This window comes from Haemaphysalis longicornis, unplaced genomic scaffold (genome assembly GCF_048455015.1).
Source record: "Haemaphysalis longicornis isolate Haplotype H1 unplaced genomic scaffold, Haemaphysalis longicornis Haplotype H1 scaffold_1, whole genome shotgun sequence".
In the NCBI taxonomy this organism is placed as follows: Eukaryota; Metazoa; Arthropoda; class Arachnida; order Ixodida; family Ixodidae; genus Haemaphysalis; species Haemaphysalis longicornis.
In genome coordinates this window covers 373731360-373754378 of record NW_027526203.1, presented here as the reverse complement: position 1 = coordinate 373754378, position 23019 = coordinate 373731360, and the positions used below count along the sequence as shown (strand labels likewise).

At 47.0% G+C, this 23019-nt stretch overlaps 1 protein-coding gene across 1 annotated transcript; it reads left to right on the top strand.

The window, feature by feature from the left end:
- The first annotated feature begins 2629 nt into the window (after positions 1 to 2629).
- LOC144171619 (uncharacterized) lies at positions 2630 to 6691 on the top strand. Its single transcript, XM_077700986.1, has 3 exons — positions 2630 to 2886; positions 4414 to 5113; positions 6306 to 6691. Exons 1-2 carry the CDS (start codon positions 2875 to 2877, stop codon positions 5098 to 5100), a joined length of 699 nt encoding a protein of 232 aa, XP_077557112.1. The 5' UTR covers positions 2630 to 2874; the 3' UTR covers positions 5101 to 5113; positions 6306 to 6691.
- The last annotated feature ends 16328 nt before the right edge of the window (positions 6692 to 23019 follow it).

Below are 23019 nucleotides of genomic sequence, written 5' to 3'. Positions count from 1 at the left end.
CAGCTCAAGCTGTCGTGGCCGCATTGTAAATGGATTCTTTGTCTTCGTAAATAGGCCGCTTCCCCACTAACTATCGCTTGTCTTATTAGTCCTGCCGCCGCATAACATTCTTGGTGGAGGGTGCGGTCTTCATCTCCACAATCGTTCCCGTCTCGGCTCCTGAAAAGATGGACTCCAAGCTCTTGGAGTCCAGCCCCGGTGAGCCATGGACACGCCCATTCCCCAGCCCCGTGTCCCCAGCCAATGACCCACGGATACCAAGAGGGACGAGGTTTGGGCCTGTTGGTGACACATAATGAGATAAAACGCGCTAACAAGACGAGGACGAAGAGAGAATACACAGGCACAAGCGCTTGTGCTTGTGTATTCTCTCTTCGTCCTCGTCTTGTTAGCGCGTTTTATCTCACCACGGATACCAGACGAGACGTGACCAGCCGCGACCTGACAAGACGACGATGCCGTTCCCCTTCCCCGTTTTCCAGCGTGTCTCCAGGGGCTTCGGACGTCCCTTCATTGTGTAGGCGTGCAGAGCTCTTTCGGGTCCAATGTTCATCAAGCTCACCATCATCAGTGGTGGCAAGGACTTACCTCTATACTCCCATCTCATATCATCATCATTGCGCCCGTCCAAGTACTGTGACCTCGACCGTCCGGGAGGGTCGCCTTCAACGCGAGGGGAATGTTACGGGAAGAAGTGGACACTTGCGCATAACTTCAGGTGATCTACGCCAACGATGGTGAAGCACTGGGTGGCACGAACTCGGCTTGAGCTCGAGCATTGTAAATACATTATTTGCCTTTGTAAACAGATCGATTCACCACTAAATATCGCTCGTCTTATTAGTCCTGCCACCACGTAACAATATTGCCATATATTTATTCTATAAAGAGAGCCCTACGATCACTACAGTTCATACCAGTTTCAGTCTCTCAAATACTGACCCGTAATTGTCAGGCTCAACAACAACAACATCAAAAAAAAAACTTGCGCAGAAGTATGAAAGTGAATAAATCACACGTCCCTGGCGCAAAAACAACTTAGTAGCAGTTGGAAACATCCACCCTTGAAAACTCTACCGAGAAAAAAAGGGACCAAACAAAAAAAAAAACACTTCTTTTTTTGTAAGTGTTACACAAAGTGGCGCCATTATTTAAGAAGCTCGTATATGCATAGTGGCCGATTAGGTTATATGCTTGCAAAGTACATAGGATAAACAACATAAACATATCAATAAAATTAGCGCCGACAATTGCTGCGGCTGTACCGTCTACAATGCACTTCACAAAGTATAGTTTAAAATCTACATGCGCTAGTTTGAATGGCCTCTTTTATATAGCCAAGCTTAATGTCGTAACGTGGTTTCTGCTATATAATTTTTGGCGCTATCAGAACAGCGCCAAAAGCTATCCGTGGTGTTAATATCTCAAACGTGTTTTTCCTTCCGGTCACTCTGATTAAGATGTATCTTATTTTCTCGATTACCGATCCCTCTGCCTCCACTACGGTCTATCATTTTAATATTGCCGCAACATTCATCAAACTTAATTAATCTGACGGAAGTTGTGCATAATCATATAAAGCTAAATACCATTCATACTTGTGGGGTCATCCCTCTTCACCAAATTAAATGATTATTGCGGCCGGACTTTGTTATAGAAGTGTGTTTAATACCTACGTCAAAATCCGTCGACGGGGCATCTCTGTGGCGTTCTCATTCATTTTGAGTATACTAGTTCGCAGGGCACTAAGGTAAGTGATAACATACGGTTACCGGGAGCAAAATCGGCCGTATTGTCTTTTGAATAAGTGTTACAAGGACAACGATCTTTCAATCAAGCGTCCTTCGAGCTAGAGCTGTAGACCGAAGACAGTGATGAACCACAGGTACAACACACAAAAACGATTCCCATCAAGGTCTCCTCTTTGTGTCCGATTGTCAAGTGCAGCTGACTGCACCAGGATCACATCTCAGACAATACAGCCCTGCATCGTAACCTTTCAAAACGGCTTATTGTGCGCAGGCCACGACATCGAATACCCTCCTTCGATCTTGTATTACAGCGTGGTCTCCATAGGACCTAATGAACGGCCTAAGTTCTCCGCAGACGGAATAACCGAGGGTGGTTTCATCTAGTCATCGAGCATTAAGGCGTGCCACCTGCTGCAATGCATGTTTTGCCTCCGAAGTAATGGTTTACATATCGCAACCGACTAATAGCGGTTCAACGCCAGCGCCCAGCTCTCCTCCTCAGCGCGTCCGCCGCTGCTTGCGGACGCCGAAGAGGAGCGCCAGGAAGCCGTCACTGCGACGGCGGCCGACCAGACACCCCGCATCTCCCTCACCCGTGGCGCAGCTCGGGAGCGGCTCTGTCGGGCTACGCACCGCTGATATAACCAGAAAAGCTCGAATGCATAGGCCGAGCACAATGGGCGAGGGTGGCGAAGAGGCATAAACCGCGGGTTATTTCGCGGAGCTTCCGAGACGGCCCTCCCTTTCGCGGCTCTTTTTGCTAATTCACCCGGAGCGCGCTTCCTTCCTCCGCGGTCTAAATCAGAACGGCGCGATGGCAGCAAAACACAAGCATCGTGCACGCGGCCGCGCTCCTCTCTGAAGACAGGTCCTGAGAGAAGGCTCCGGACTCACCGCCGAGGTCGCTGTGTTCCGTCTCCTCTGCTGAAGCTGCTTCCCTGCCGCAGATGCGAGCGCTGCTTTGTGTTTTGCTGCCAGCGTTCCCTTTCAAACAGAATGTCCTGCGCCCCTCCTCGCTGCTGTCCTGGGCCGCTAGACGAACCGCGTTCCGGGGCGTATATAAGGGGCTAACGCTTCGATCGTCAGCCATAACGCAGCTTGCTCTTCGCCAGACACGAGCAACATGAAGTCTACGGTGAGTCCGAGCCTTGCTCAGGGACCCGCGTCGCTCCGAGCCCTCCCGGCCGAGCGTGCCGGTGAGGTTGGGCTGAAAGGGGCGAAATCGGGCCGGCTAGAAGACGACGCGCTGCGGATTGGCACCATAAGTGGCGTTACGACGTGTAGGGCGCCAGCAAAACTCAATATGGTGATACTGTACGGCGGCTAATAGGTACCATCACAGACCCTTCCCGTCAGTGTGCATTCACACCTGGGAAGTACCGAATTTGAGCGTAATGTATCTGGTGCATTTAAAGCAATTTTAAGAATTTCCCAGACGTGTTTTTATTCCCTGTTTGGCGGGAAGCAGTCGTCTAAACTTATTAGGATTGCTGTTGGATTGAGTATCATTTAATGATGGAAATTCTGCAAGCATAGACAGTAGAATATAGAAGAAAAAAACAGGAAGGTGGGGCAGAGGCCACGTCCCTTTGCGGAACAAGGCCCATAATCGTTGCCCCTCAGAACAGGCAGATACTGTAAATGTAAATTTAGTTCAATCCCAGTCAATAGTTGGGGTGGAAAGTGTTTTGGGAAAAGCGTGAATTTTGAAATGAAAGCATAAAAATGAAGCAATGGTGAAGTAAAGACAGAAGAAATTTCTCAGTTCCGAAGGCCTTCTTTCCTATTAATACAATCTGCGTTCAGGTTTTAAAATATAGCCAAGCGAACTTGTTGGAACCGGTGCTATTGATCCACGAACTGCCGTAAAAGAACGCAACTGTGAAAAGCCTAAAATAACATTTAGTTTCTAGGAAAGAACTTGCAGTATTTGAACATTTTGCTTGTGCCTGATAAAACCCTTGGAATATAATGCTTGTATTTCAAACATTTTAGTGAGATAAAGTAATTTCATAGCTTAAATCTTGAGAAAGGAAGCGCAAAATTTCGTGGCTGATGTATTGAAATTTTGACGTACGCAGACATTGTACTACGAAAAAAAAAACTTTTGCTCTTTCGTACGTCATGATTTCACTTCTCATATAAACATGCGGTCACGAAAGGAGAATTAAGCCCATAAAAATGACATTTGTAAATGACGTACAGAGATGGTGCGCAAAAAACAGCATATGTCTGACCATGTATGCTGTTTGTTGCTGCAAGATTGCATCCAGTCGTGTTAATTATCGCTGTAACGGGACTAACCACTTGGTTGGTGTGAGATCAACCAGAGGCCTAAAAACGTACACAATTAAATATTCCTTCCTGTCTTCTCTTTCCTTCATAAGGTTCAGCGTACACCAGATATATACAACCATTTGCTTCTAAGTCTTTCTTGTAGTAGATACGAAATTTCAGATCTTTGGAAACAATTGCACGTTTCTGTCAATCCTTGGTGCCCTACGCAGTGTTGTGCGCTAATGTCCCAAACTATCCTTTTTTCACTTCGTATAGAAGCGTACAGCCATTTATTAAGGTGAGGATTATAGGGCCTTAAAAACGAGATCATTGTGAGTACAACCTAGTTTCGACATAACTCTGCTGACCAAAACAACCGGCGCAGGCTGTCCTGTGCGGTTTCTTGCTAGTTAACGCCGCCAAGGCTGGGTTCCTTGGAGGCGGTGGTGGTGGACTCGGAGGCGGCGGATATGGCGGTGGTGGTGGACTCGGAGGCGGCGGATATGGCGGTGGTGGACACGGAGGCTTCGGCGGCGGTGGCCTCGGTGGCTTCGGCGGTGGCGGCTTTGGAGGCCACCATGGTGGAGGCGGCTACGGGGGCGGGGGCTACGGAGGTGGTGGATATGGAGGCGGAGGATTCGGTGGCGGCGGCGCCGGCCATAGCTCCACTTACCTCGTCCGAACCGTGAGCAAATCGCACGGTGGAGGAGGCCTCGGCGGTGGAGGCTTCGGCGGCGGCCTCGGCGGATACGGCGGTGGCTTTGGAGGCTACGGAGGTGGTGGATACGGAGGCGGAGGCCACGGTGGCTACAGCGGCGGAGGCTACAGCGGAGGTGGATACAGCGGCGGTGGTTTTGGAGGCTTCGGAGGTGGTGGCTACGGGGGAGGAGCCTCCGGTGGTGCCGCCAAAGTCATCATCATCAAGGGCGGAGGAGGCGGAGGACTGGGAGGAGGAGTCGGTGGATACGGAGGTGCCGGACTCGGAGGTGCAAGCTACGGTGGCGGCGGATACGGCGGCGGTGGATACGGCGGCGGCGGATATGGTGGCGGCCACCACGGCGGTTGGCAATAAGGATCTAACGATGGTATGTTTGTCTGCATCAAACCTTCCTTTCAGCCCTCCCAAGTGTGTTCCTGTCGCGAGGCAAGGTTCATAGTACTCCGCAAATAATTTTTATATCCTAAGCTTCTGTGGGAAAGCCGGTGAATGCTCACCTGTATTTTCTTTTTGAATAAATAAACTAGAACTACCTGAGAACTACCCCGTATTTAGAGGATGTGAGGTAACACAGGGTTCGCAGAAAATATGGCACCAGGAAATTTTATCAATGCTGAAAAACTTGGTGCTCTTGATCGTGGTCCCCTTTGTAGAACTTGTGTCCTAGGCTGGAAGTGTCCAAATGTGAATTTTGGCCTTCCATCCGCGCATCCTCCCCCACCCCTCAATTCTTATTTCTCTCCAGGGCCGTTAGGCTTCTCTTTTTAATAGAGTGTTTCCCTAATTAACGCAATTAGTTGTTTTAGTGATAACGTCTCACGCATGCACGCTAAAAACCAAGCCCCTCACCGGGAAATGCTACAACGGAAGGCTCTGAAACTATTGGTCCAAGTTGAAGGGGGAAATGATTAGTGCTGTCCGAGCTGTCTCCCTCTATCGCCAGTTTATCTTTTATTCAGTGAGGGGTAGTATACGCGCCCGTATACCTATCACAAGCATTGGAAGAAAAGTGCATGGTATGTCCAGCTTGAGAAAGACAATGTGGTTTTTTTTTATGGCGTGATGCAAATGTTCCTATCTTCACTTTTTCTTCATTGTGTGTTGCAAGATGTGACGTAGGTTCACTCAAAAACCACAGCGAACTTTCCTCCGAACTCATAATGCAACCATCGACCAGCTGGTCACATGTAGGGATGTTCTCTATTTTTTCAATTTTCCAATTATGCCACGAAGAATCGAAGATAGTATTCTTCCTTCAGAACAACTTACACAGTGCCACACGCTTTCGTATAACACAGCTGTTCGTACTACCGGCATTGTGCTTCCTTGTCCAAAGTAAGCGCGAAAGAGCGACTTAACTACTGCTAAGTCTAATCCGACTACCTCAGCCTACATTTTCTTGGGAGAGCTTGTGCGGGCGCTATTTAGTTATAGCCAGTTGAAGTCGAAGTCGCTGTAATAGGCAATTGTTTCACGCATTCTACCCTTTCCTGGCATCCTCAATTTTCCTTGAACATAACGCCCGTTTTTTTTTTTTTTTTTTTTGTCTCACTCGGCAGCTGGAATACATCGCTCACCAGACACCTCAGCCGGCAGCAATCCCTATCCGGCTGTGGCAGTAGCAGCCACTGGAAGAAGCTGGAGCAGACCAGGCCACATACACACTTCCAAAGTCAATTGGTCGTCGTGTTGTTGTTATTGTTGATGTTTTTGTTAGCGCTCGTTGTTGCTGATCCACTCAACTTAGCGGCGACAGCTCGATTGCATCTCTCGTAACATGCAGCTTGTATGTAGCGGAAAAAATCAGCCAGAAATGTTGCCATGTAACTATTTTTGTTATTGCTGATTCTCAAAATTTCGCCAGCCTGCACTGTTCGAAGTTTCTTCATGATGCCGTATGTACAGAGAAGTGCGACTTTAACACGAGTTGAATAAAAACAAATTGAAAAACTACTTCAGCTACGTGTCACTTTTCGACCTCGCCTGAACTCTTCCAGGCGCGGAATATTTGGATACAATAGGTTTCATGTTACTTCGATTTGTTTAAATGCATAAACGTCAATGATTGACAAAAGAAGAACCGCATCACGGCACTTCATGTAAGCGACACCATTTGCAACTAGAAGATAGTGCCAATGAATCGATAAATCGTAATTACAGTCTAAAAACTGTGTGCACTTGTACACATGGAGGTGGGACGGCTTAGGAATACAGAAACCGCATTCTGCTGGAGCGTATAAATGACACGTTTCAACGATTCCAGCCGACAAGCTATGCACATCAACTATATCAGAAAGGTTGGAAAAAGCCGCTCAAGACTGGACACGCCACGTAGGAGAAGGTGAAACAGTCTTTGATGCCCAAAGGAGTGCTCACTATACAGAAGTGGTTATTGCGGGCCAAAGCAACACCTCGAATGTGATACATATCTTGCTGAGTGCTACGTATTAACTTCGATTAAAACCAGCCATTTCACAAGCAAAAAAACCTTTTGTAGCGCTTCAAGAATAACAATGATTAGAAGTCCCAATAGCTAAGTTTTTTAGCGCCTTTTTAAACGCAGTTATCAAATTCTAAATAACTGTTCCTGGTCAAGTAACTATAGCTGCATTGAAAATTACTGAACGTAACGTAGCACATGCTAACAATTGGTACATGATGGAGTTTGCTACACTTTTTAAAAGTTTTACCTGTACAAAAGCCCCAACCAGTGTATTTAGTGAAACTGGAAACAGAACATTCGAAGTCACTAAAAACTTGGTGGGTGTTCATTATATTTGATGTGGGGCAGTCTGCCCTAACAGTAAGGTACCGGTTGTTTTACAAATATGTCTCGACGAACTGAGTTCCCTTCATACCTTTCTCTCGCCTCACCATTATCCCTCTTTGGTGCTGCTAATGATAGGCAGAAAATAAAAATATCACAATTTAACTACATGCACGGTATATGCGAGCACTGTTTATCCGCCCATTCACTTCATAAGTTCAGATTACGCTACTCGACTCTCGGATACTGGTGATCACTCTTAAAGTTCACAGAATGGTCAAGTAAGAACAGGGAGAGAGGAACACACTTTAATGAAAGGAAAGACAGAGAAGTCGTCCTGAGGAAGGGCTCTGGCAAGTGTTACATTGGAAAAGGCGTCCGGGAACCGGGCTCCGTCGCTTCCGTCATGTAGTGGTGGCGTGGTGTACGAGCGGCGAGCAGAAGCAGCTGCCTTGGTGTTGACGACAAAAGCCAAATGCAAAGCTTAACAGCGACGAAAGAGGAATAGCGCCCTTCCGGGCGAGCTTACAGCATGACTCGACCAGAGCAACTGCAGGATTCGATCCTGTCAATCGAATGAATGAATAATGCGCTCGGAGTAATCACGTATTTATAACCCGAAGCAATAACGGTCAAAACAACGGTCAAAACAACCTATAAGCTCCTGGCCAATTTAGGTGATGATGAACTTGCCATCCTGCTTAAACACCTCAATGAATTTTGGACATCTGGCCGCCTACCTATTCAAACCGCCGAAGTCCGTTCATTCCTAAAGCGGGCAAATCCCCACACATAGACAATCTCCGGCCTATTTCCCTTACCTCTTGCGTGGGGAAGCTATTGGAACGCATTATACTCAAAAGGCTGCAGCCATACCTTGAAGGCACCAACCAAATGCCCAAAACAATGTTCGGCTTTCGGCAACATTTAAGCACCCAGGATATTATGTTGCGACTCAAAGAAGAGGTAATTGCACCTGCCACTCGGTTCGAATGAATTTATTGTTTCCCACACAGTACACCGCGCTATGCAAGTTTTGTCCACAGCTAGGTACCCTCCAGCATATAATTGTGGAATGCGCTCACAACCCAGCCCTACCACCCCTCTCCACCTGTCCCTTTCCTGAGCTGTGGGAGACACTGTTGACCAACTGTCAACCGGAGGACCAGACTCTCCTGGTGACACGGGCCAAGACGGCGAGGGCAACGCATGGATTCCCGGACTAGGGTTCCACTCTCACATTTGAGCTCATTAAAATGTTTTCTCTCTCTCTCTCTCTCCCCCGCCCGGCCGGGGTGGGAGTTGTAGTAACGGGGTGTGGAGTCGGCATCACACCCGTCATGGATGCCAGCTCCTCCTTCACGCGGTCGCGCAATTCGAGCGCTTCTGAGCGAAAGGGATCGCGTGGAGGAGACGGCGGGTCATTGAACTGGGGCTCTTCGCGGATGATTTGACGTATGAGGGTGCGTAGGTCCACGTCCCCCTGTGGTTGCATAGCAAGACCATTTGGTTGCGGACGGGCGGCCTGCAGTTCGTACACGCGCTGACAGGTTGTCCGGATATCGCTGACGGTCGAAGGATTTTGAATTACAAGGTCGTTGAAGGCAAAAGGTGCTATGCCCTTCAGGACATGGCGAACCTTGTCGGCCTCCGGCATGCTTGCATCCACACGGCGACATAGAGCGAGAACGTCCTCTATGTAAGACACATACCTCTCCTCAGGGCGCTGAAGGCGACTGGCCAGCTTCCTTTTCGCCATGTCTGACCGAGCGGTTGGCCTACCGAATATCTGGCGCAGCTCCTGACAAAAGGTGGCCCAGTCGGCGAGCCGGTGGTTGTTGTTACGAAACCATGTTTGTGCCACCTTGTCCAAGGAAAACCCAACGTTCTGTAGCTTCGCCACGTCATCCCAACGGTTAAACGCACTGACTCGAGTAAACTGATCCAGCCAGTCTTCAACGTATTCATGGTGGAGCCCGGCGAAATGAAGAGGATCGCGCTGGCAGCTGGTGATAGCAAATGCCAGAGGCGCAGCAGGGGAGGTGCCAGCGGGACTGCTTCCGGCCTCACACTCCATCGCTGCTACAGGAAATCGCCTACTTGAACGGAGCTCCAGGGGTCTGCTTGGAAAGCGTTGAGGACGGGATCGAGCGCAGCCTCCACCACTTGTAAGAGCCTTGGGTACTCGGTGTGGAAAGGCGTTTATGTTACGACAGAGCCGTCTCCGAACACCGGTTCAGCAACCAACGATGATGATGATCAGTCTCGTAGTAGACGAAGCGTTCCTCAATGTGTTTGGTGATGGGGATAATGGTGCAGTGAAATAAATGATTTTCTACGCTTCGGAGCTTCGCGCTCACAATATTGCTGGAACACAAACGATCTGCACAGGCAACTAGTGTTCAAGGGACGCTATACGGAAGATTAGGATGTCATGAATACAAATATAGTACTCCCAACAGCAGCAGCAGTTACTTATTAACACAGAAAATGCAAAAAGCTGGAAAACAGGCATCGCCACTCCATAATTTTCTCGCACTGTAATTTGTGATATCTCAAATATTGAAAAGTCAAACGAGATTGGTGGAACTGTCGAAGCGTTGTTCCAAAACAAACACTGCCGCAGGAACATGCGGTTGTAAAATAAATGTAGGGGAGAACTTTTACGGTCATGTGCTTTTTAAACGGCACAGACGTCAACTCGGAAACATAAAATATGGGGCCTCAGTCCAGGCGGTCAGCTTTGTTTCAGTTTTGATTTCATTGAAATGTTTTGCCTTGCGTACAAGAGGAGTCAAAAGATGCACGTTTTCGGGTGAACGCGAGAGCCTACCGTACCTACTGACCACTAGCGCATTATAAGAAACAGTAAGTGGCAAAAGCAGACATTATCAGCACCATCTACTTCATATGAGAAGGCTGTCAAATTATTTGAAAAATGGCGCGTGTATTTTCGCCACACACTCCTAAGCGGTAGCACCTCCTGGGCATTTCTTGAAGATCATCGCCCATGTCTTGATGTTCCGCCAATAAAGAACGGGGCTTGGTACCATTTTGCTATATGCCGCCACGCCAAGGTGACGTTAAAATGTCCCTTTTTCATAGCCTGCGACGAAAGTGAAAGCCAATGAGAACACGCTTTGAGGAAGATGGTGACGATCAAGTAAAGTCTGGCTCGGCTCGCTCTGGGTGCTTAATGACGTACTCTGGAGCGTCACGAAAAAATGAAAGAGAAACGGCCGAGAGAAATGCGCGATATAATAATTTATTTCTCAGCAAACAAGGCGCCGTTGGCCATCTAACAAAAGTCGAGAAAGCTACAAAACGCGTGATCTTTTAGTTAAATCAAAAAGTTATTCAGCCTTTTGTGTTCCTTTAATACCAGGGTATGCAAGCGCGTAGCATAAAATCCCGCCTATGGGTACAGTCCACTCCCGTTAATACGAAGTCCGCGGGGACCGCGAAAAACTTCGCATTAACCGAACTTCCAATTAAACAGAGAGCACAATAACCGCATTGCCGCATTTCCATTAGTGCGCAACGCGCCTCCCTCCTCGATTTTGTTCAGAATCTCAACTTTTGTCGGCAGTTCGAGCATACCACACGGTTTGCCCTGATAGTTGAGACATCGCCAAATTCGAAGCCTGAAGCGCCCACCACGTAAACTGAGCACACGGAGTTGCGCGCAACAAAGAAAGTTGAGGACCTGAAAACAGAGACAGGCATACGCCGGCGCGAGTCTCAGCTGACCTGGAGCTTTACGACTGTGCGCTGCCTCAGTTGCGGGGGCGCCTACAAATGCAGAACACGGCGGTGTTTTGGCGCTTAAAATTTTGAATTTTATCGAGTAATGACGGTCACCTTACTGCTTTTACAGCGAAGCTGCCTCTGGTTGGTCGGAAGATTTCGGGTCGTAAACAGAAAACTTAGGCAGGACCCAGCAGTTCTCGCGCAAGATGCCGAGCGCATGAGTCAGGCTAATCAGGCATGCAGCATAGAGTTCAGTATTCCTGTAAAAAAGCCCATAAAACGAACATCGCCACCGCATCATGGATGATAAGGCGCCTGTGAACAATGGGACGCCCCCCCCCCCTCTTCCCGCCCCCTGTGTTCCTGGTAGAGGGTTGGTTTACAGCTGCTCTCGAAAAGGGGATTGACGTCATTCGAGGGCGAAAGCATGCGTCAGGCTAGGCAGGACCCAGCATTTGCTGCCAGAGAAGCCGAGCGCAAGCGACAAGCCCGCCGAGACGACGAGGAGCATTTCATACTCTCCACCATCATCATGTGCAGTGTTTCCAACAGCTTCGCTGTACATCCACTTTCGCGGGGTGGGATGGCGTCCATATTTCTATTCTAAATAACTTCCAATTAACAGATATATTGGGTTTTAGCTGCGAATTATTGAGCGATTTCTTCTAACGAATTGCACCTAAAATTGCCGGGACCAGAACATCATTTTCAGTTAACCGAAAATTCCAATTAGGCGACTTGAAATTATCGAGCGTAGACTGCAAATGTGTATAAATGACGAGCGCAGATGGTGGGAAAGAAAAAAGCGTGCTAAATCCCAACCACCAAGCATTTCTCAGCGCTCATACACGTGTCTACGCATAGTCTTTCTTGGGCTACTTAAACGAGAAAATTGTGGTCTCTCTAACTGCCTTAAAAAATTTTTATTTTACGTTATTCTCCTATACAATTACCAACGATGCACCCGTGGTTTGGGGTTCGACTCTCCAAACTCGTAATAGCTAAATAACACTTTTTACCTGTAAAACAACCGAGCTCTAAGGCAGGTCTAAGCCCAGGTGCCGTGACCAGACCGAAACATAAAGGAACACACAATACACTCATCATGTTTGCCATGTTTATAGACATTAAGAAATAGAAACAAAAAGAAAAACCTTTCACTTTTCCACGTGCTTCCTGGCCATCCAAATTGCACAAAAGCACAGCTCCACCACTTAAAGGAACCCCCCTCTGATCGCTCGACACAAACACAGCAAAAAATGGCCGTGTATCTGCTAACTTCGCCGCAAATGTAATCGAAAGACGATAATAATCTGCCGCCTCTGCCGCGTAAATGCCTCTCTTCTCGCCACCGCCCACCTCTCATGCTCTTTCTTTTCTTTTTAATCCTTCCATGATAAACACTAAGGAGGCTTGCTAAAGTCAATCCAATTTTTCCGCGTTGCCCTGCTCGCGCCGTGCACTAGAACCTTTTGTAACTGCTAATTTGGAACACTGCCACGAGGTGCAGGCTCGCGCTAGCTCTCTTCGAAATTTTTGGTCAAAATATTCTTTTCAACTTGTATTTTTATTTGCTACCGCAAATATCAAGCACACATTTATTTTCAAATAAAAGAACACTGTGAGTACGAGTTTTGCATAGAAGTTTTGCCTGAAATGAGTTTGAAGTTGAGGTTGAAGTTTATCTTCATATGTGTCTAACATTTTTTTTTGTTCGAAATGTTGACATATACGCAGCATGTTTACCAGATTTAGTTGTTCGGAAAGGATTGGGCTATATAAATTTCTCGTTCAAGAATTCTTTTCACCTTTGGCCGTATGCCTGATTAGAGGGAAAGGCAGACAGGCAGACATACATACATACATACATACATACATACATACATACATACATACATACATACATACATACATACATACATACATACATACATACATACATACATACATACATACATACATACAGACTAAACTTGTTTGGGTTAACGTAACCCAAGAAAGATTATCGTCTTTAAAAATTATTACCTTGTCAGCTGTCTGTCACCACTCGATTCAACCGTTGGGCCAGAGATTAAAAAAAATTCTAGCAAGTATGTATAGGCAAGACCATTCCAAACTACTGAAATGACTGGCATGGGTCATACATGTTCACTCTATGCCGCTCCAAGCAAACCTCACGCATGCTTGGGGGCAACATGTCTGCTCGAAACCGACAGGAGCAGGGTTCTTTTAATGAAGAATACATGTCCGATTGGGTTTTATGTTAAGAAAACCATCACCTGGAAGAAAGAAAAGTTTCGGGCTCTACCACATGATGGCGAGCGAGCAAGGCGAGCGCGGGAAAATGGAATTGAACCGAGGAAATAACCATTGCAGTAATGATGGGAGGAGCGAGATGTCAATGGTAGAACGTCAGGGGTGAGCGGGCGGTGATAAGAGAGGGTCTTACACAGCCGGGGCGACAGAAGACTGTTGTCTCAGAACGAAATTTGCAGCGAAGCAACGAGATATGCGGCCAATTTTCGCAGCGAAGCTGTATATGGTTTCGCGCCGGCGGCAACAATTTAATCAGCGGCGTGCATTCAGCGCATGGAATAATTCAGATAAAAATAAAAAAACAGGTCTTCGGGCCTCCATATTTTGATATAAGGCAGCGTATACTGAATGAATGAATTCTTTAATGCACTTATATGCCTTCATATACCGATATGTACGTATAAAGTGGCGGGGTAAAGGAAAAAAGCTGTACTAGACAGCTTGACCATTCCTTGGCCCCTGGAAAGATAGCTTCCCAGCAATAACTTTTTGTTCAGAGGTGATGCCGCGGGCTCTTCAGCGGCCATCTGCGCGGCGTAATAGAGCCTGGGCTGTTACTGGCGTCGCCGCGCTATAATAAAACGCCATTGTCTCTATCACCAATCATGTGTGTCCTTAGTCTGTGACGTAGAGATCGGGCCACTGTACTTATAATTCAATATGGCAAATTCCCACTATAGCTAAACCCCAACATAGCAAATCCAACAAGAGCGACAGCTTCTCCGGACTTCCGGCTTCACAGGGTGGGAGGGCTCTGTTTCATAACATTGCCGAACCTAAAGATCCATTTACTTCGCGGCCTTCGCGTAACATCATGAAGGGGATTCACGGGACGCCACGTGTGCTGCACAGATCTACCGAAGCGTATACTGCTTCGCCCCCAGCACCAGTGATACTGTACCGCATACACCACCCATCAGGGGGATATGCAGACCACTCCCTTATCCGAATGCACGGCAGCCCTCCCTTTTTAGCCTGGTGGTACAGCTGCCAGCAGCAAACCGACACCTCCAAAACAGCGGATGTCCAACTCCTCCTCGATGCAGATCAGTCTGCCTTAGACGGTCCTCATACAGTGGCTACGATCACAAGACCTAGGCAAGGATTGTGAGACACACATGTCGCACGTCAGATTAATCTATTTATTTATTTGTTTATTTAAAAATAATTTACAGGCTCTATTACAGAGCATGGAGTAAGATGGGTACATAGAAAAAAAATGCCAATGGGTGAAATTTGTGCCTAATTACAAAGCAATACACTGATAACAATTATTGTACAAATGACAGGAAGGGTACAGGCAACAACAAGGATTTAACAGTCGCAAAAAAAAACACCATGAACAAAAACAGAATTCAAGGACTTTATACAATACTATCGAGACAGACGTATCAATAATTGTTGGTGAAAAGCTGCATGATTAGTTAAATTGACAATGACCTCGGCAAGGTCATTTTAGAGTGGTATGGCTCGAGGCAAAGCCGATGAATTGAATGAATTTTTTTCCAAAGATGCGTGCGATGCTTCGTTGATTGTGTAATCATTTAGACATGCGCAATGGTGCTGTTAGTGGGAAGGGTGGTGGCCTGGATGCGTGAATATATTTACGAAGCGAAGGCAGGGGAGCAACTGTGCGCCGTACTTCTAGATGCTGCTAGAAGGTCTCTAGAAGGTCTTGTTTTATTTGTGTGATGCTCGAGGGGCGACTGTAAATGCATGAAATGAACAGTGACGCTCTGTTTTGGGCAGCTTCTAGCTGGTTAATGAGGCAGGCTTGGAAGGAGGACCATATTGATGATGCGAATTCCAGCTGCGGGCGAACAAATGTTGAGTAAGCTTGTTTGCGGACGTTATCTGGCGCGTTTCGTAGATCCTAGTGTTCTTGATGCGTTTGCAGATATGTAGGTTACATGTGCCGCCCAAGTAATATTAGAGGGGAGATGGACGCCGAGGTATTTATACGAACGTGACCGTAACACGGTGGAATGATTTATGCAGTAATAAAATGCAACAATTAATGTTTTTGGACTAAATGATATTACTCTACCTTTAGATAAATTTAAAGTCATTTACCATGCACCACACCAGTTGTTCTGAATCTAAACGAACTTCTGTTAATTTTGAAATCAGACGGGAATGAGGTACGCGGTCGAATGCTTTAGAAAAGTCCAAGAAAAATGCAGTCAGTTTGTAAATTATTATCCATATTGAAGTGAGGATCAGTGGTGAATTCGGATAACTGGGTTTCGCATGAAAAACCTCGTCTAAATAATCCATGCTGATTCTCAAAAAACAATTTATTGGTTTCTAAATGACAATAAATGTGCGAAGAAATTATATGCTTAAGCATCTTGCAGCAAATGCATGTTAATGATAAGGGGCGATAATTTTCTGGTGAATATCTATTGCCGCTTTTTATTATTGGAACTACTTTACCTATTTTCCAATCAGCCGGCAGTAGATAAAGATTGCATTGATAAAGATTGCGTGAAGATATAGTATAGGATTTTACCAGCAACAATCTTAATCAACAACAACAACAATCTTTATCAACAATCCTGTTGATAAAGATTGCGTGAAGATATGGTATAGGATTTTACTTGAGCAGGATGACGTGTATTTGAGCACCTTAGAATTCATGTTATCAATGCCTGAAGAAGTTGATAGTTTACGTTTTCCAATAAGATTCGCTATCCCTTCATCGCCGACTGCAATAGGTTCCATGAATGCATACTCAAACTCGGGAACTTCGGGAACTCTGGAATGGTCTTCGCACGTGAACACAGATGAAACAAATGAGTACAAAACTGAAGCGCTATCTGAGAGAGGCATTTGGTTTGCATCTTGTATACCGACAGAATTGGTAGCATTGTGAGGGGAAATTACTTTCCAGAATTTTTTCGGATTACTATTTAATATGGAAGACAAGTCGTGCGTAAAATATTTACATTTCACTTTGCTTATTTCGGAGCAGTACTCTTTTAAAGAATACTTGTTTTTTTTTTCAATCTAAAGGGCTCGAAGTGCGCTTTGCAATTTTTTAAGAGACGCTTCTTCTTTGTTTTATGGGACTTAAGAGTTTTGTTAAACCAGGGGTTTTTATTGTCGTTAGAAATAGAAATTAGCGGAATATAATGATCAACCAAAGTAACGATTTTTTTCTGAAGAGAACCCAGTTTTCGTTTACTGATCGGTTCGGGAAAGATGGAAGAAAAATTTGATCGCAAAAAACTTCCAATTCATCATGTATACCATCGTAATTACCTTTGTCGTAGTCCCAAATTTTTTAACAATACTATTTAATACGTGGGTTGGGAGGCTAAGTGATGGTTGAAGTAGCTTATGGTCACTGCAACCATCTAGGTGCACAATACCACCTAGAATAGCACCTAGAATAGGTGCATAATTTTTTCCTGGAATATCGTGTAGATGGCGAGAAGTCCTCACCAATTGAAAAGTCGGTACCCTTTAGTTTATGCGCGGCTGAAAGAACTTTTTGTTTGTCTTTAAAGGAACTTATTTTTGCTGTGATTGGCCGCTGCTTATCCGTATTGAACTTTCCCAGCCTACGTACCCATTCAAAGTGGCTATTACAGTAATCCCTCGTTATAACGAAGTCAGCGGGACAGCGAAAAATTTTGTTATGAGCGGTATTTCGATATAAGCTACCACTCGAGAAAAGCTATAAAGCATTTGAGCTTAAATTGCACGACAGCTGCTAGGAATCAAAGCACAACATATTCACTGAAGCAAAACATTATTCAGGTGCAAACAAGGCAGCGAAGTTTGGCTATTTCAAGGTGTTCCCGGGCGAGAGAAACCCGTGCTCCAATTTGGCCAAATATTGCATGACGCTGTGGTCGCCGCACCTAAAAGTGGCAGTGGAAGTGGCCGCTTTTATATGAAGGGGGAAGGGGGGTGCGTGCGGGCGTCACGGAACACTACGACAGTTTAGCGCTGGAAAGCGCCGCAAACGCCGTGGCTCGAGTCTGAGGTTGTGTTTGTTGAACTAAAAAAAAAATCGATTAACGGCTCATTGTGGGCACACAGAGCAATCATGAAAAGTGACCGGTTTTGCACTCGGGGCATTGCATGATCACTGGGAAATTTTTTCCCGACGTGTGAAGCCGTGAAGTTTGCAACACAAGAGTTTTTTTGGCGCGCGGTTGTCGACGATGCTGAGAATTCTACGGTTCGAGTGTGTCGGTCTTCGCGCACCGTCGCGTCCACGTCATTGACCAATGTCTAGCAACAAAGTTCACTGGCCCTATCACGGACTTTGACCGTTTGTATAAAGTCAGATGGGGCGAATCGAGCTTGACCGGTTCGAGAAGAACGCCGGGGAAACATCGGCTTGCGTTGACCCGCCATGTTGACAGCCTCCGCTCACCACTTCGCTCTAAGTGGGTCAAGCTCTTCGGGAGCTTCGAGTAATACGGTCTAAAATACATACGTTTGGTTTGGGACCAGAAAAAAATTATAAAAAAGTGATATTTCGAGTAAAGCGACTTCGCTATAACGAGGGATTACTGTACTGAGGGAGATACCAAGTTTTTCAAAACAGAAAGTTATTATTTTTTGCTCGGATGTTGCCCAATCTTCTTTGTCTTCGTCATCTATACCAAACACAGCAGTTTGTCCCGCCGTTCCCTGTTTTCCACGTCATTACATCTCATCGTTAAAGACTGTAGCCTATCAGTAATATTACGCAACGACTCATTAGTACAGAAGCTACAGTGGAATCAAATGCAATCTTTACGGTTTTCAAGGCGGTAACTCTTTACGTCAATTGCTTAATCTGCTGGTCGGCCACATCTTGCTTTCCCGAACACTTTTCAATTCATTGAGTATTCTGCCTGACCAGCTTCTAGCGTGCCGACAACCTCCAAAACTGTGGCGACTTTTTTTTCCAGAGTGGGCCCAGGGTTGGTCTCGATATCGCCACAAACAATGAGCAATAGTTCAAACAGCGCATGGCACAGGCGTGCCGGAAGGTCCATGCTCGCCTCAGAGAATCGAACAATGTCGCTGGGCACGACAGCGCAACCAAAAAACCATTGTCGCTCTTCACACATACAGCGCACTCAAGGTGACTAACCTGTAAATACAGCCGTGGTAAGCGACCAATTCTCGATACGGCGTCGTGCCCAAAGGAAACCTGTAGGCGGGCATTCAAAATATCCGGCGGCGGTGGCGATATCAGTTGACGATCCCGGTAGCCAGACGAGGGAACTGTTTCCGTCCAAACGTGGCTGTACGCAGAACGATGTCGACTGGAGCGAAGCTCGTTCTAATCGGCACTGCTGCCAAGAAGCAGGAGCCCACGAGAGTAAGCAAATGAGCAGTACAGCCTGTAAATATAACAGTGGTAAGCGACGCATTCTCGATGCGGCATCGTGCCCCTGCCATCTTTACCTCATCTGCCACCTTTACCACAGGTATTATTGCTTCCGGAGTTCCCTCTTTACGAAGGTCTAGTCTCAAATTTCAACCTGAGAAAAAAGCGCCACAGAAAGCGCCGTCACGTGTTTTTACGCCATTCTGACACGCTTCACAGCATGGATACCCTACCCCGACCAATACCCAGCTCTACAACCGTATTCGCTAAGCGCTGCCACAGGAGATCAGCAGGCCGACTACGAATAGGGCAGACAAAACTATGCACAACGGGAATTAGACGCAACTGCAGTTTAAACAAGGCTCCTTATTCGAAGCCTCCGCAATTACTCTTCTCACTGTGGGTGTACAATTTGCACGGACAGCGATGCAGCCACCATCCCCACGAAAAAGCCAGCTCAAGCAGGCATTTCAATTAACCTCACGCTGCACAGCAGCTCCTCTTGTCTTATTCATTCGAGTTATGCCTTCTGTTCATCCCGCCGTCCGTAACACCAGTCGCCCTACGTGTCTCAACGCGTCCGCAGCCGCACTCCCAACGTCGACCACCAGATGCATCCCTGGACGCTATACCTTGCCTCCGACCTGGACTGCACCGTTTGAGCAACCCCTGCCGTCCATGAACACGGACTTTCCACTGGACTCTTGTTCTTGGCTACGGATGAACACTGCACATAGCTATAAATATTTTGAAGTCGTTCTTCGACACCCTCCGCTTCCCCGCCTACTCCCTTCGGTACTACTGTGCCGTGCCGAACTGTGTCTCGGATTTTTAACGCCCTGGGCGATATAGGGCGAGCCCTGTGGCGGCGCTATCATCGTCATCAGCGTCATCATCATCCTTATCAACCAGCTGGTGCTCAGAACCCGCTGGGTAACCGGGCTAAACGGTACAGACTGACTGACTGACTGAGGGACTTTATTGAGAAACCTTTACTTAGAAAAACCTTACTCAGAAAAAGGAAGATGGGGAAGGGGATAGGGAACAGAAAGGAGTGGAATTCATAGGTGGAATCCTAGGTCCATTGCCCCAGTAGCTAGTGCTCCTGTCTTCGCTCTCTCCAGCCTGTTGAGTTGATCCTGTAGAGCGGTGCTTGCCAGGGCCGCCTCCCATGTATCCAGTCAGATAGGCTGCATTGAGGTGACGCTCGTGCCTGCTCCCCATATGATTGAGCAGAACCTTGTGGTGTGTAACAGCGTGGCTGTCTCGCCGCATTTCTTGAAGTATTCGTCAAGGTCTCGATGGTGGTGTCGCAGCATCTTGGACGATGTGGGTTTGTGTATGTAGGTGCTCGTTTGGGTTTTTCGCAGGATTGGCGCTTCCAAGTCCGTGATGTGCTTATGTGGAGGTGGGAATCAGGCCCTCAACTCTCAGGATATGTATAGTTTCCCTCTCTCTCTCTCTCTCTCTCTCTATATATATATATATATATATAGGTTGGCGCTGTGTAAGGGTGCGTGATGGTCCCGTCGGCTGCGTGGTATGTGAGTGCACACGCGGCCGCGTTGCCACGACTAATCACGGCTGGAAAAATACCCAAATAATTTCGATCCATCCTGCCACAAGATATGGAAAAGTTCTACGACAACACATGGACGCCGGGACATGAAGGACTGGAAGGGAATAGGCGGTCTAAATGATACAGAGCTGAAAGAATCCAGCGCCATCTACTGGTACTCCTTCAACACTACGAACATTCTTTGGACCAGCTGCCAATAAGGACCTGCCGTTTTCATTTTGTGGCTTTAAAGTAGATTCCCTGACTGCTATTGCAAAGGCCTTGGTTTGAGCGCTCGCAATGCTATATAACAGTTTTAAGGTCAAGTGATTTTTCTGAAAAATGCTTCAGAACAATACTTCTGCACATCCTTCTTGGTAATAACAATGATTCGGTGTGTTTAAAATTGCTTTAGGTGCACTGTGTAGCCTATTACCTTATTTAAAAGAGCCATGAAGGCAAAACACAAATTTGGTTCATTCATAAGATTGCCTCATTAGAATCATACTGACACCACTTTGAACGTAAACTTAACTAAAATAAGTTATATAATTACGAAAAAAAAATAGTGCCTTTCCACTCTGGGAAGAAGGATGACCTGCAAAGCTGGACACAGTCCACGGAGCGCACGAAACAAAACACGTTCGTCGTAATTCGCGACGGAGCATATTTCCTAGGCCACTAGCCGAATGACCCTCTGACGGATCCAAGCTTTGTTCTTGCAGATAAACATGGAACTGCCTGTGTCCCTCCCGCGTCGTAAGCATGTTACTGCTTGTGTAAGGCCGGGTTCAGACTGTTGCCGCAACTGTCGCAATGACTTAAAGAATGACGTTATTTCACGTCTCAGCTAACGAACTGCGTGACATGGCATTTTTTTACGTCCATAGATCACGATATGGGTTTTGCGTCGGTAATCTGAATCTAGCCTAACACACAAATCCAATCCCCTCTACCACTAAGGACTCCGGACAGGTCCCATTGGGCCGTTAACGTCCACGTTTAAATCTTCTACCAGCACAACAGACATGCCATCCATCAGTACGGGCATGAAACCTATAGCTGTGCGTGCACGCCTCCCCTCCTACCTACCACTATTTTTCACTACAAAACTGCGCACGCATAAACCGGGCACCGGACATGTACGCGTGCTTATAAGTGGCATACACTGCAACGGCGGGTTTCAGTCGTTTCAGGGGGCAGCCCTTTGGAAGCCGTTACCTGGGCTTCACGGGAGCGGCATCTGCTTATGTCTGCGTAACCGAGTGAGCGAGCGCAGCAGCGACGAAAGAAAGAAAACGGAGAAGAGCGTTTAGCGAAGGGTGAAGTGGAGTACGACACGTGCGGCTACCGTGTCATCTCTCTCACTGCCTTTCTTTCACACGTTTCATGTGTCACCACCAAGGAGCGCCCTCCCCCTACCCTTACCTCAGACGCTGTTCCTTTCTCCGCTAATCCAAACTTCTTGACGTGTGCGCGGAAGGTTCAAACACGATATGCAACGACATGCGCGCTGCTCCGTTGCGCGGGGCTAATCCGAATCACGGGAAATTTGGCGGCGGTGCACTGCAAGGTAGCAGCGGAGTAGCGCATGCCGTCGTACGTTCGCTGATCACGCGAACACTTTCTTAGACGCCGTAGAAATGCGCCGTGACCGAGAAGAATGCAGTTCCTGCTGCGCACAATTTGTAGTAATCGTCAGGGCATTTTTTACGCCCATCCGTGCTCCAGTTTATTTTTCGCAATCATCTGATAGCCGCATACCGCCGTTAGCTGCCACGTGCGCAACTTTACAAGGGGGCATAGGTGGAGGCGAGGAGGAAAATAGTTGCGAAAGAGGTGCCAACGGTGGGGAGGAGGAGCCCCGGAACGGCGCCGAGTAAATCGATGACACCGGAGTGAAATCTGAAAAGGGGGGGGGGGGGGGGGGGTTAGACATATACTGCTTTGCAGTAAAAAGGGAATGGCCATGCGACCCACTCGCTCATTTCTCGCAACAGAACCTATGATGTCATACCAGCGTGTTCTGCGACTGGCGGAAGCCGGCAAAAGCAAACGCAAATTAAGCTGAGCTTATAAGCTTGCAGAACGAGCTATTTGTGCTTAATTTTAGGGCACATTCTTTTTGAAGCCATAAGAATGGTGGGACAAACATTGGAAGTTCCGAAAGTGCATGTAAACATAGAAGTACTGATGTGTACTGCTGTTGGTACTGCGCGCACTATGCTTGGTTTAGCTGCGCGGCTTTGGGGTTGTCTCAGACGACACTGGCCGATTGACGCAAGCAACGGTATTTTACGTGACCATATTTGTCGAGCGAGCACTATGTTTCACGAAACGATTATTTTGTCCCAGAACAAAAACAAGGGAAGTTGAAATACGGTCAAAAACAAATCAAAGGCAGAAAACGGCTTGCCACGGTATGGTGGCGCCATCTAGGTTCAGTAACATAAACAAACGCGTGAACGCTGCCGTTCTAGCCCGGCCGTGCGCAATCGCCTTCAGAGCGGTCGGTTCCTGTGATGTCATTGCATACCATGAAAA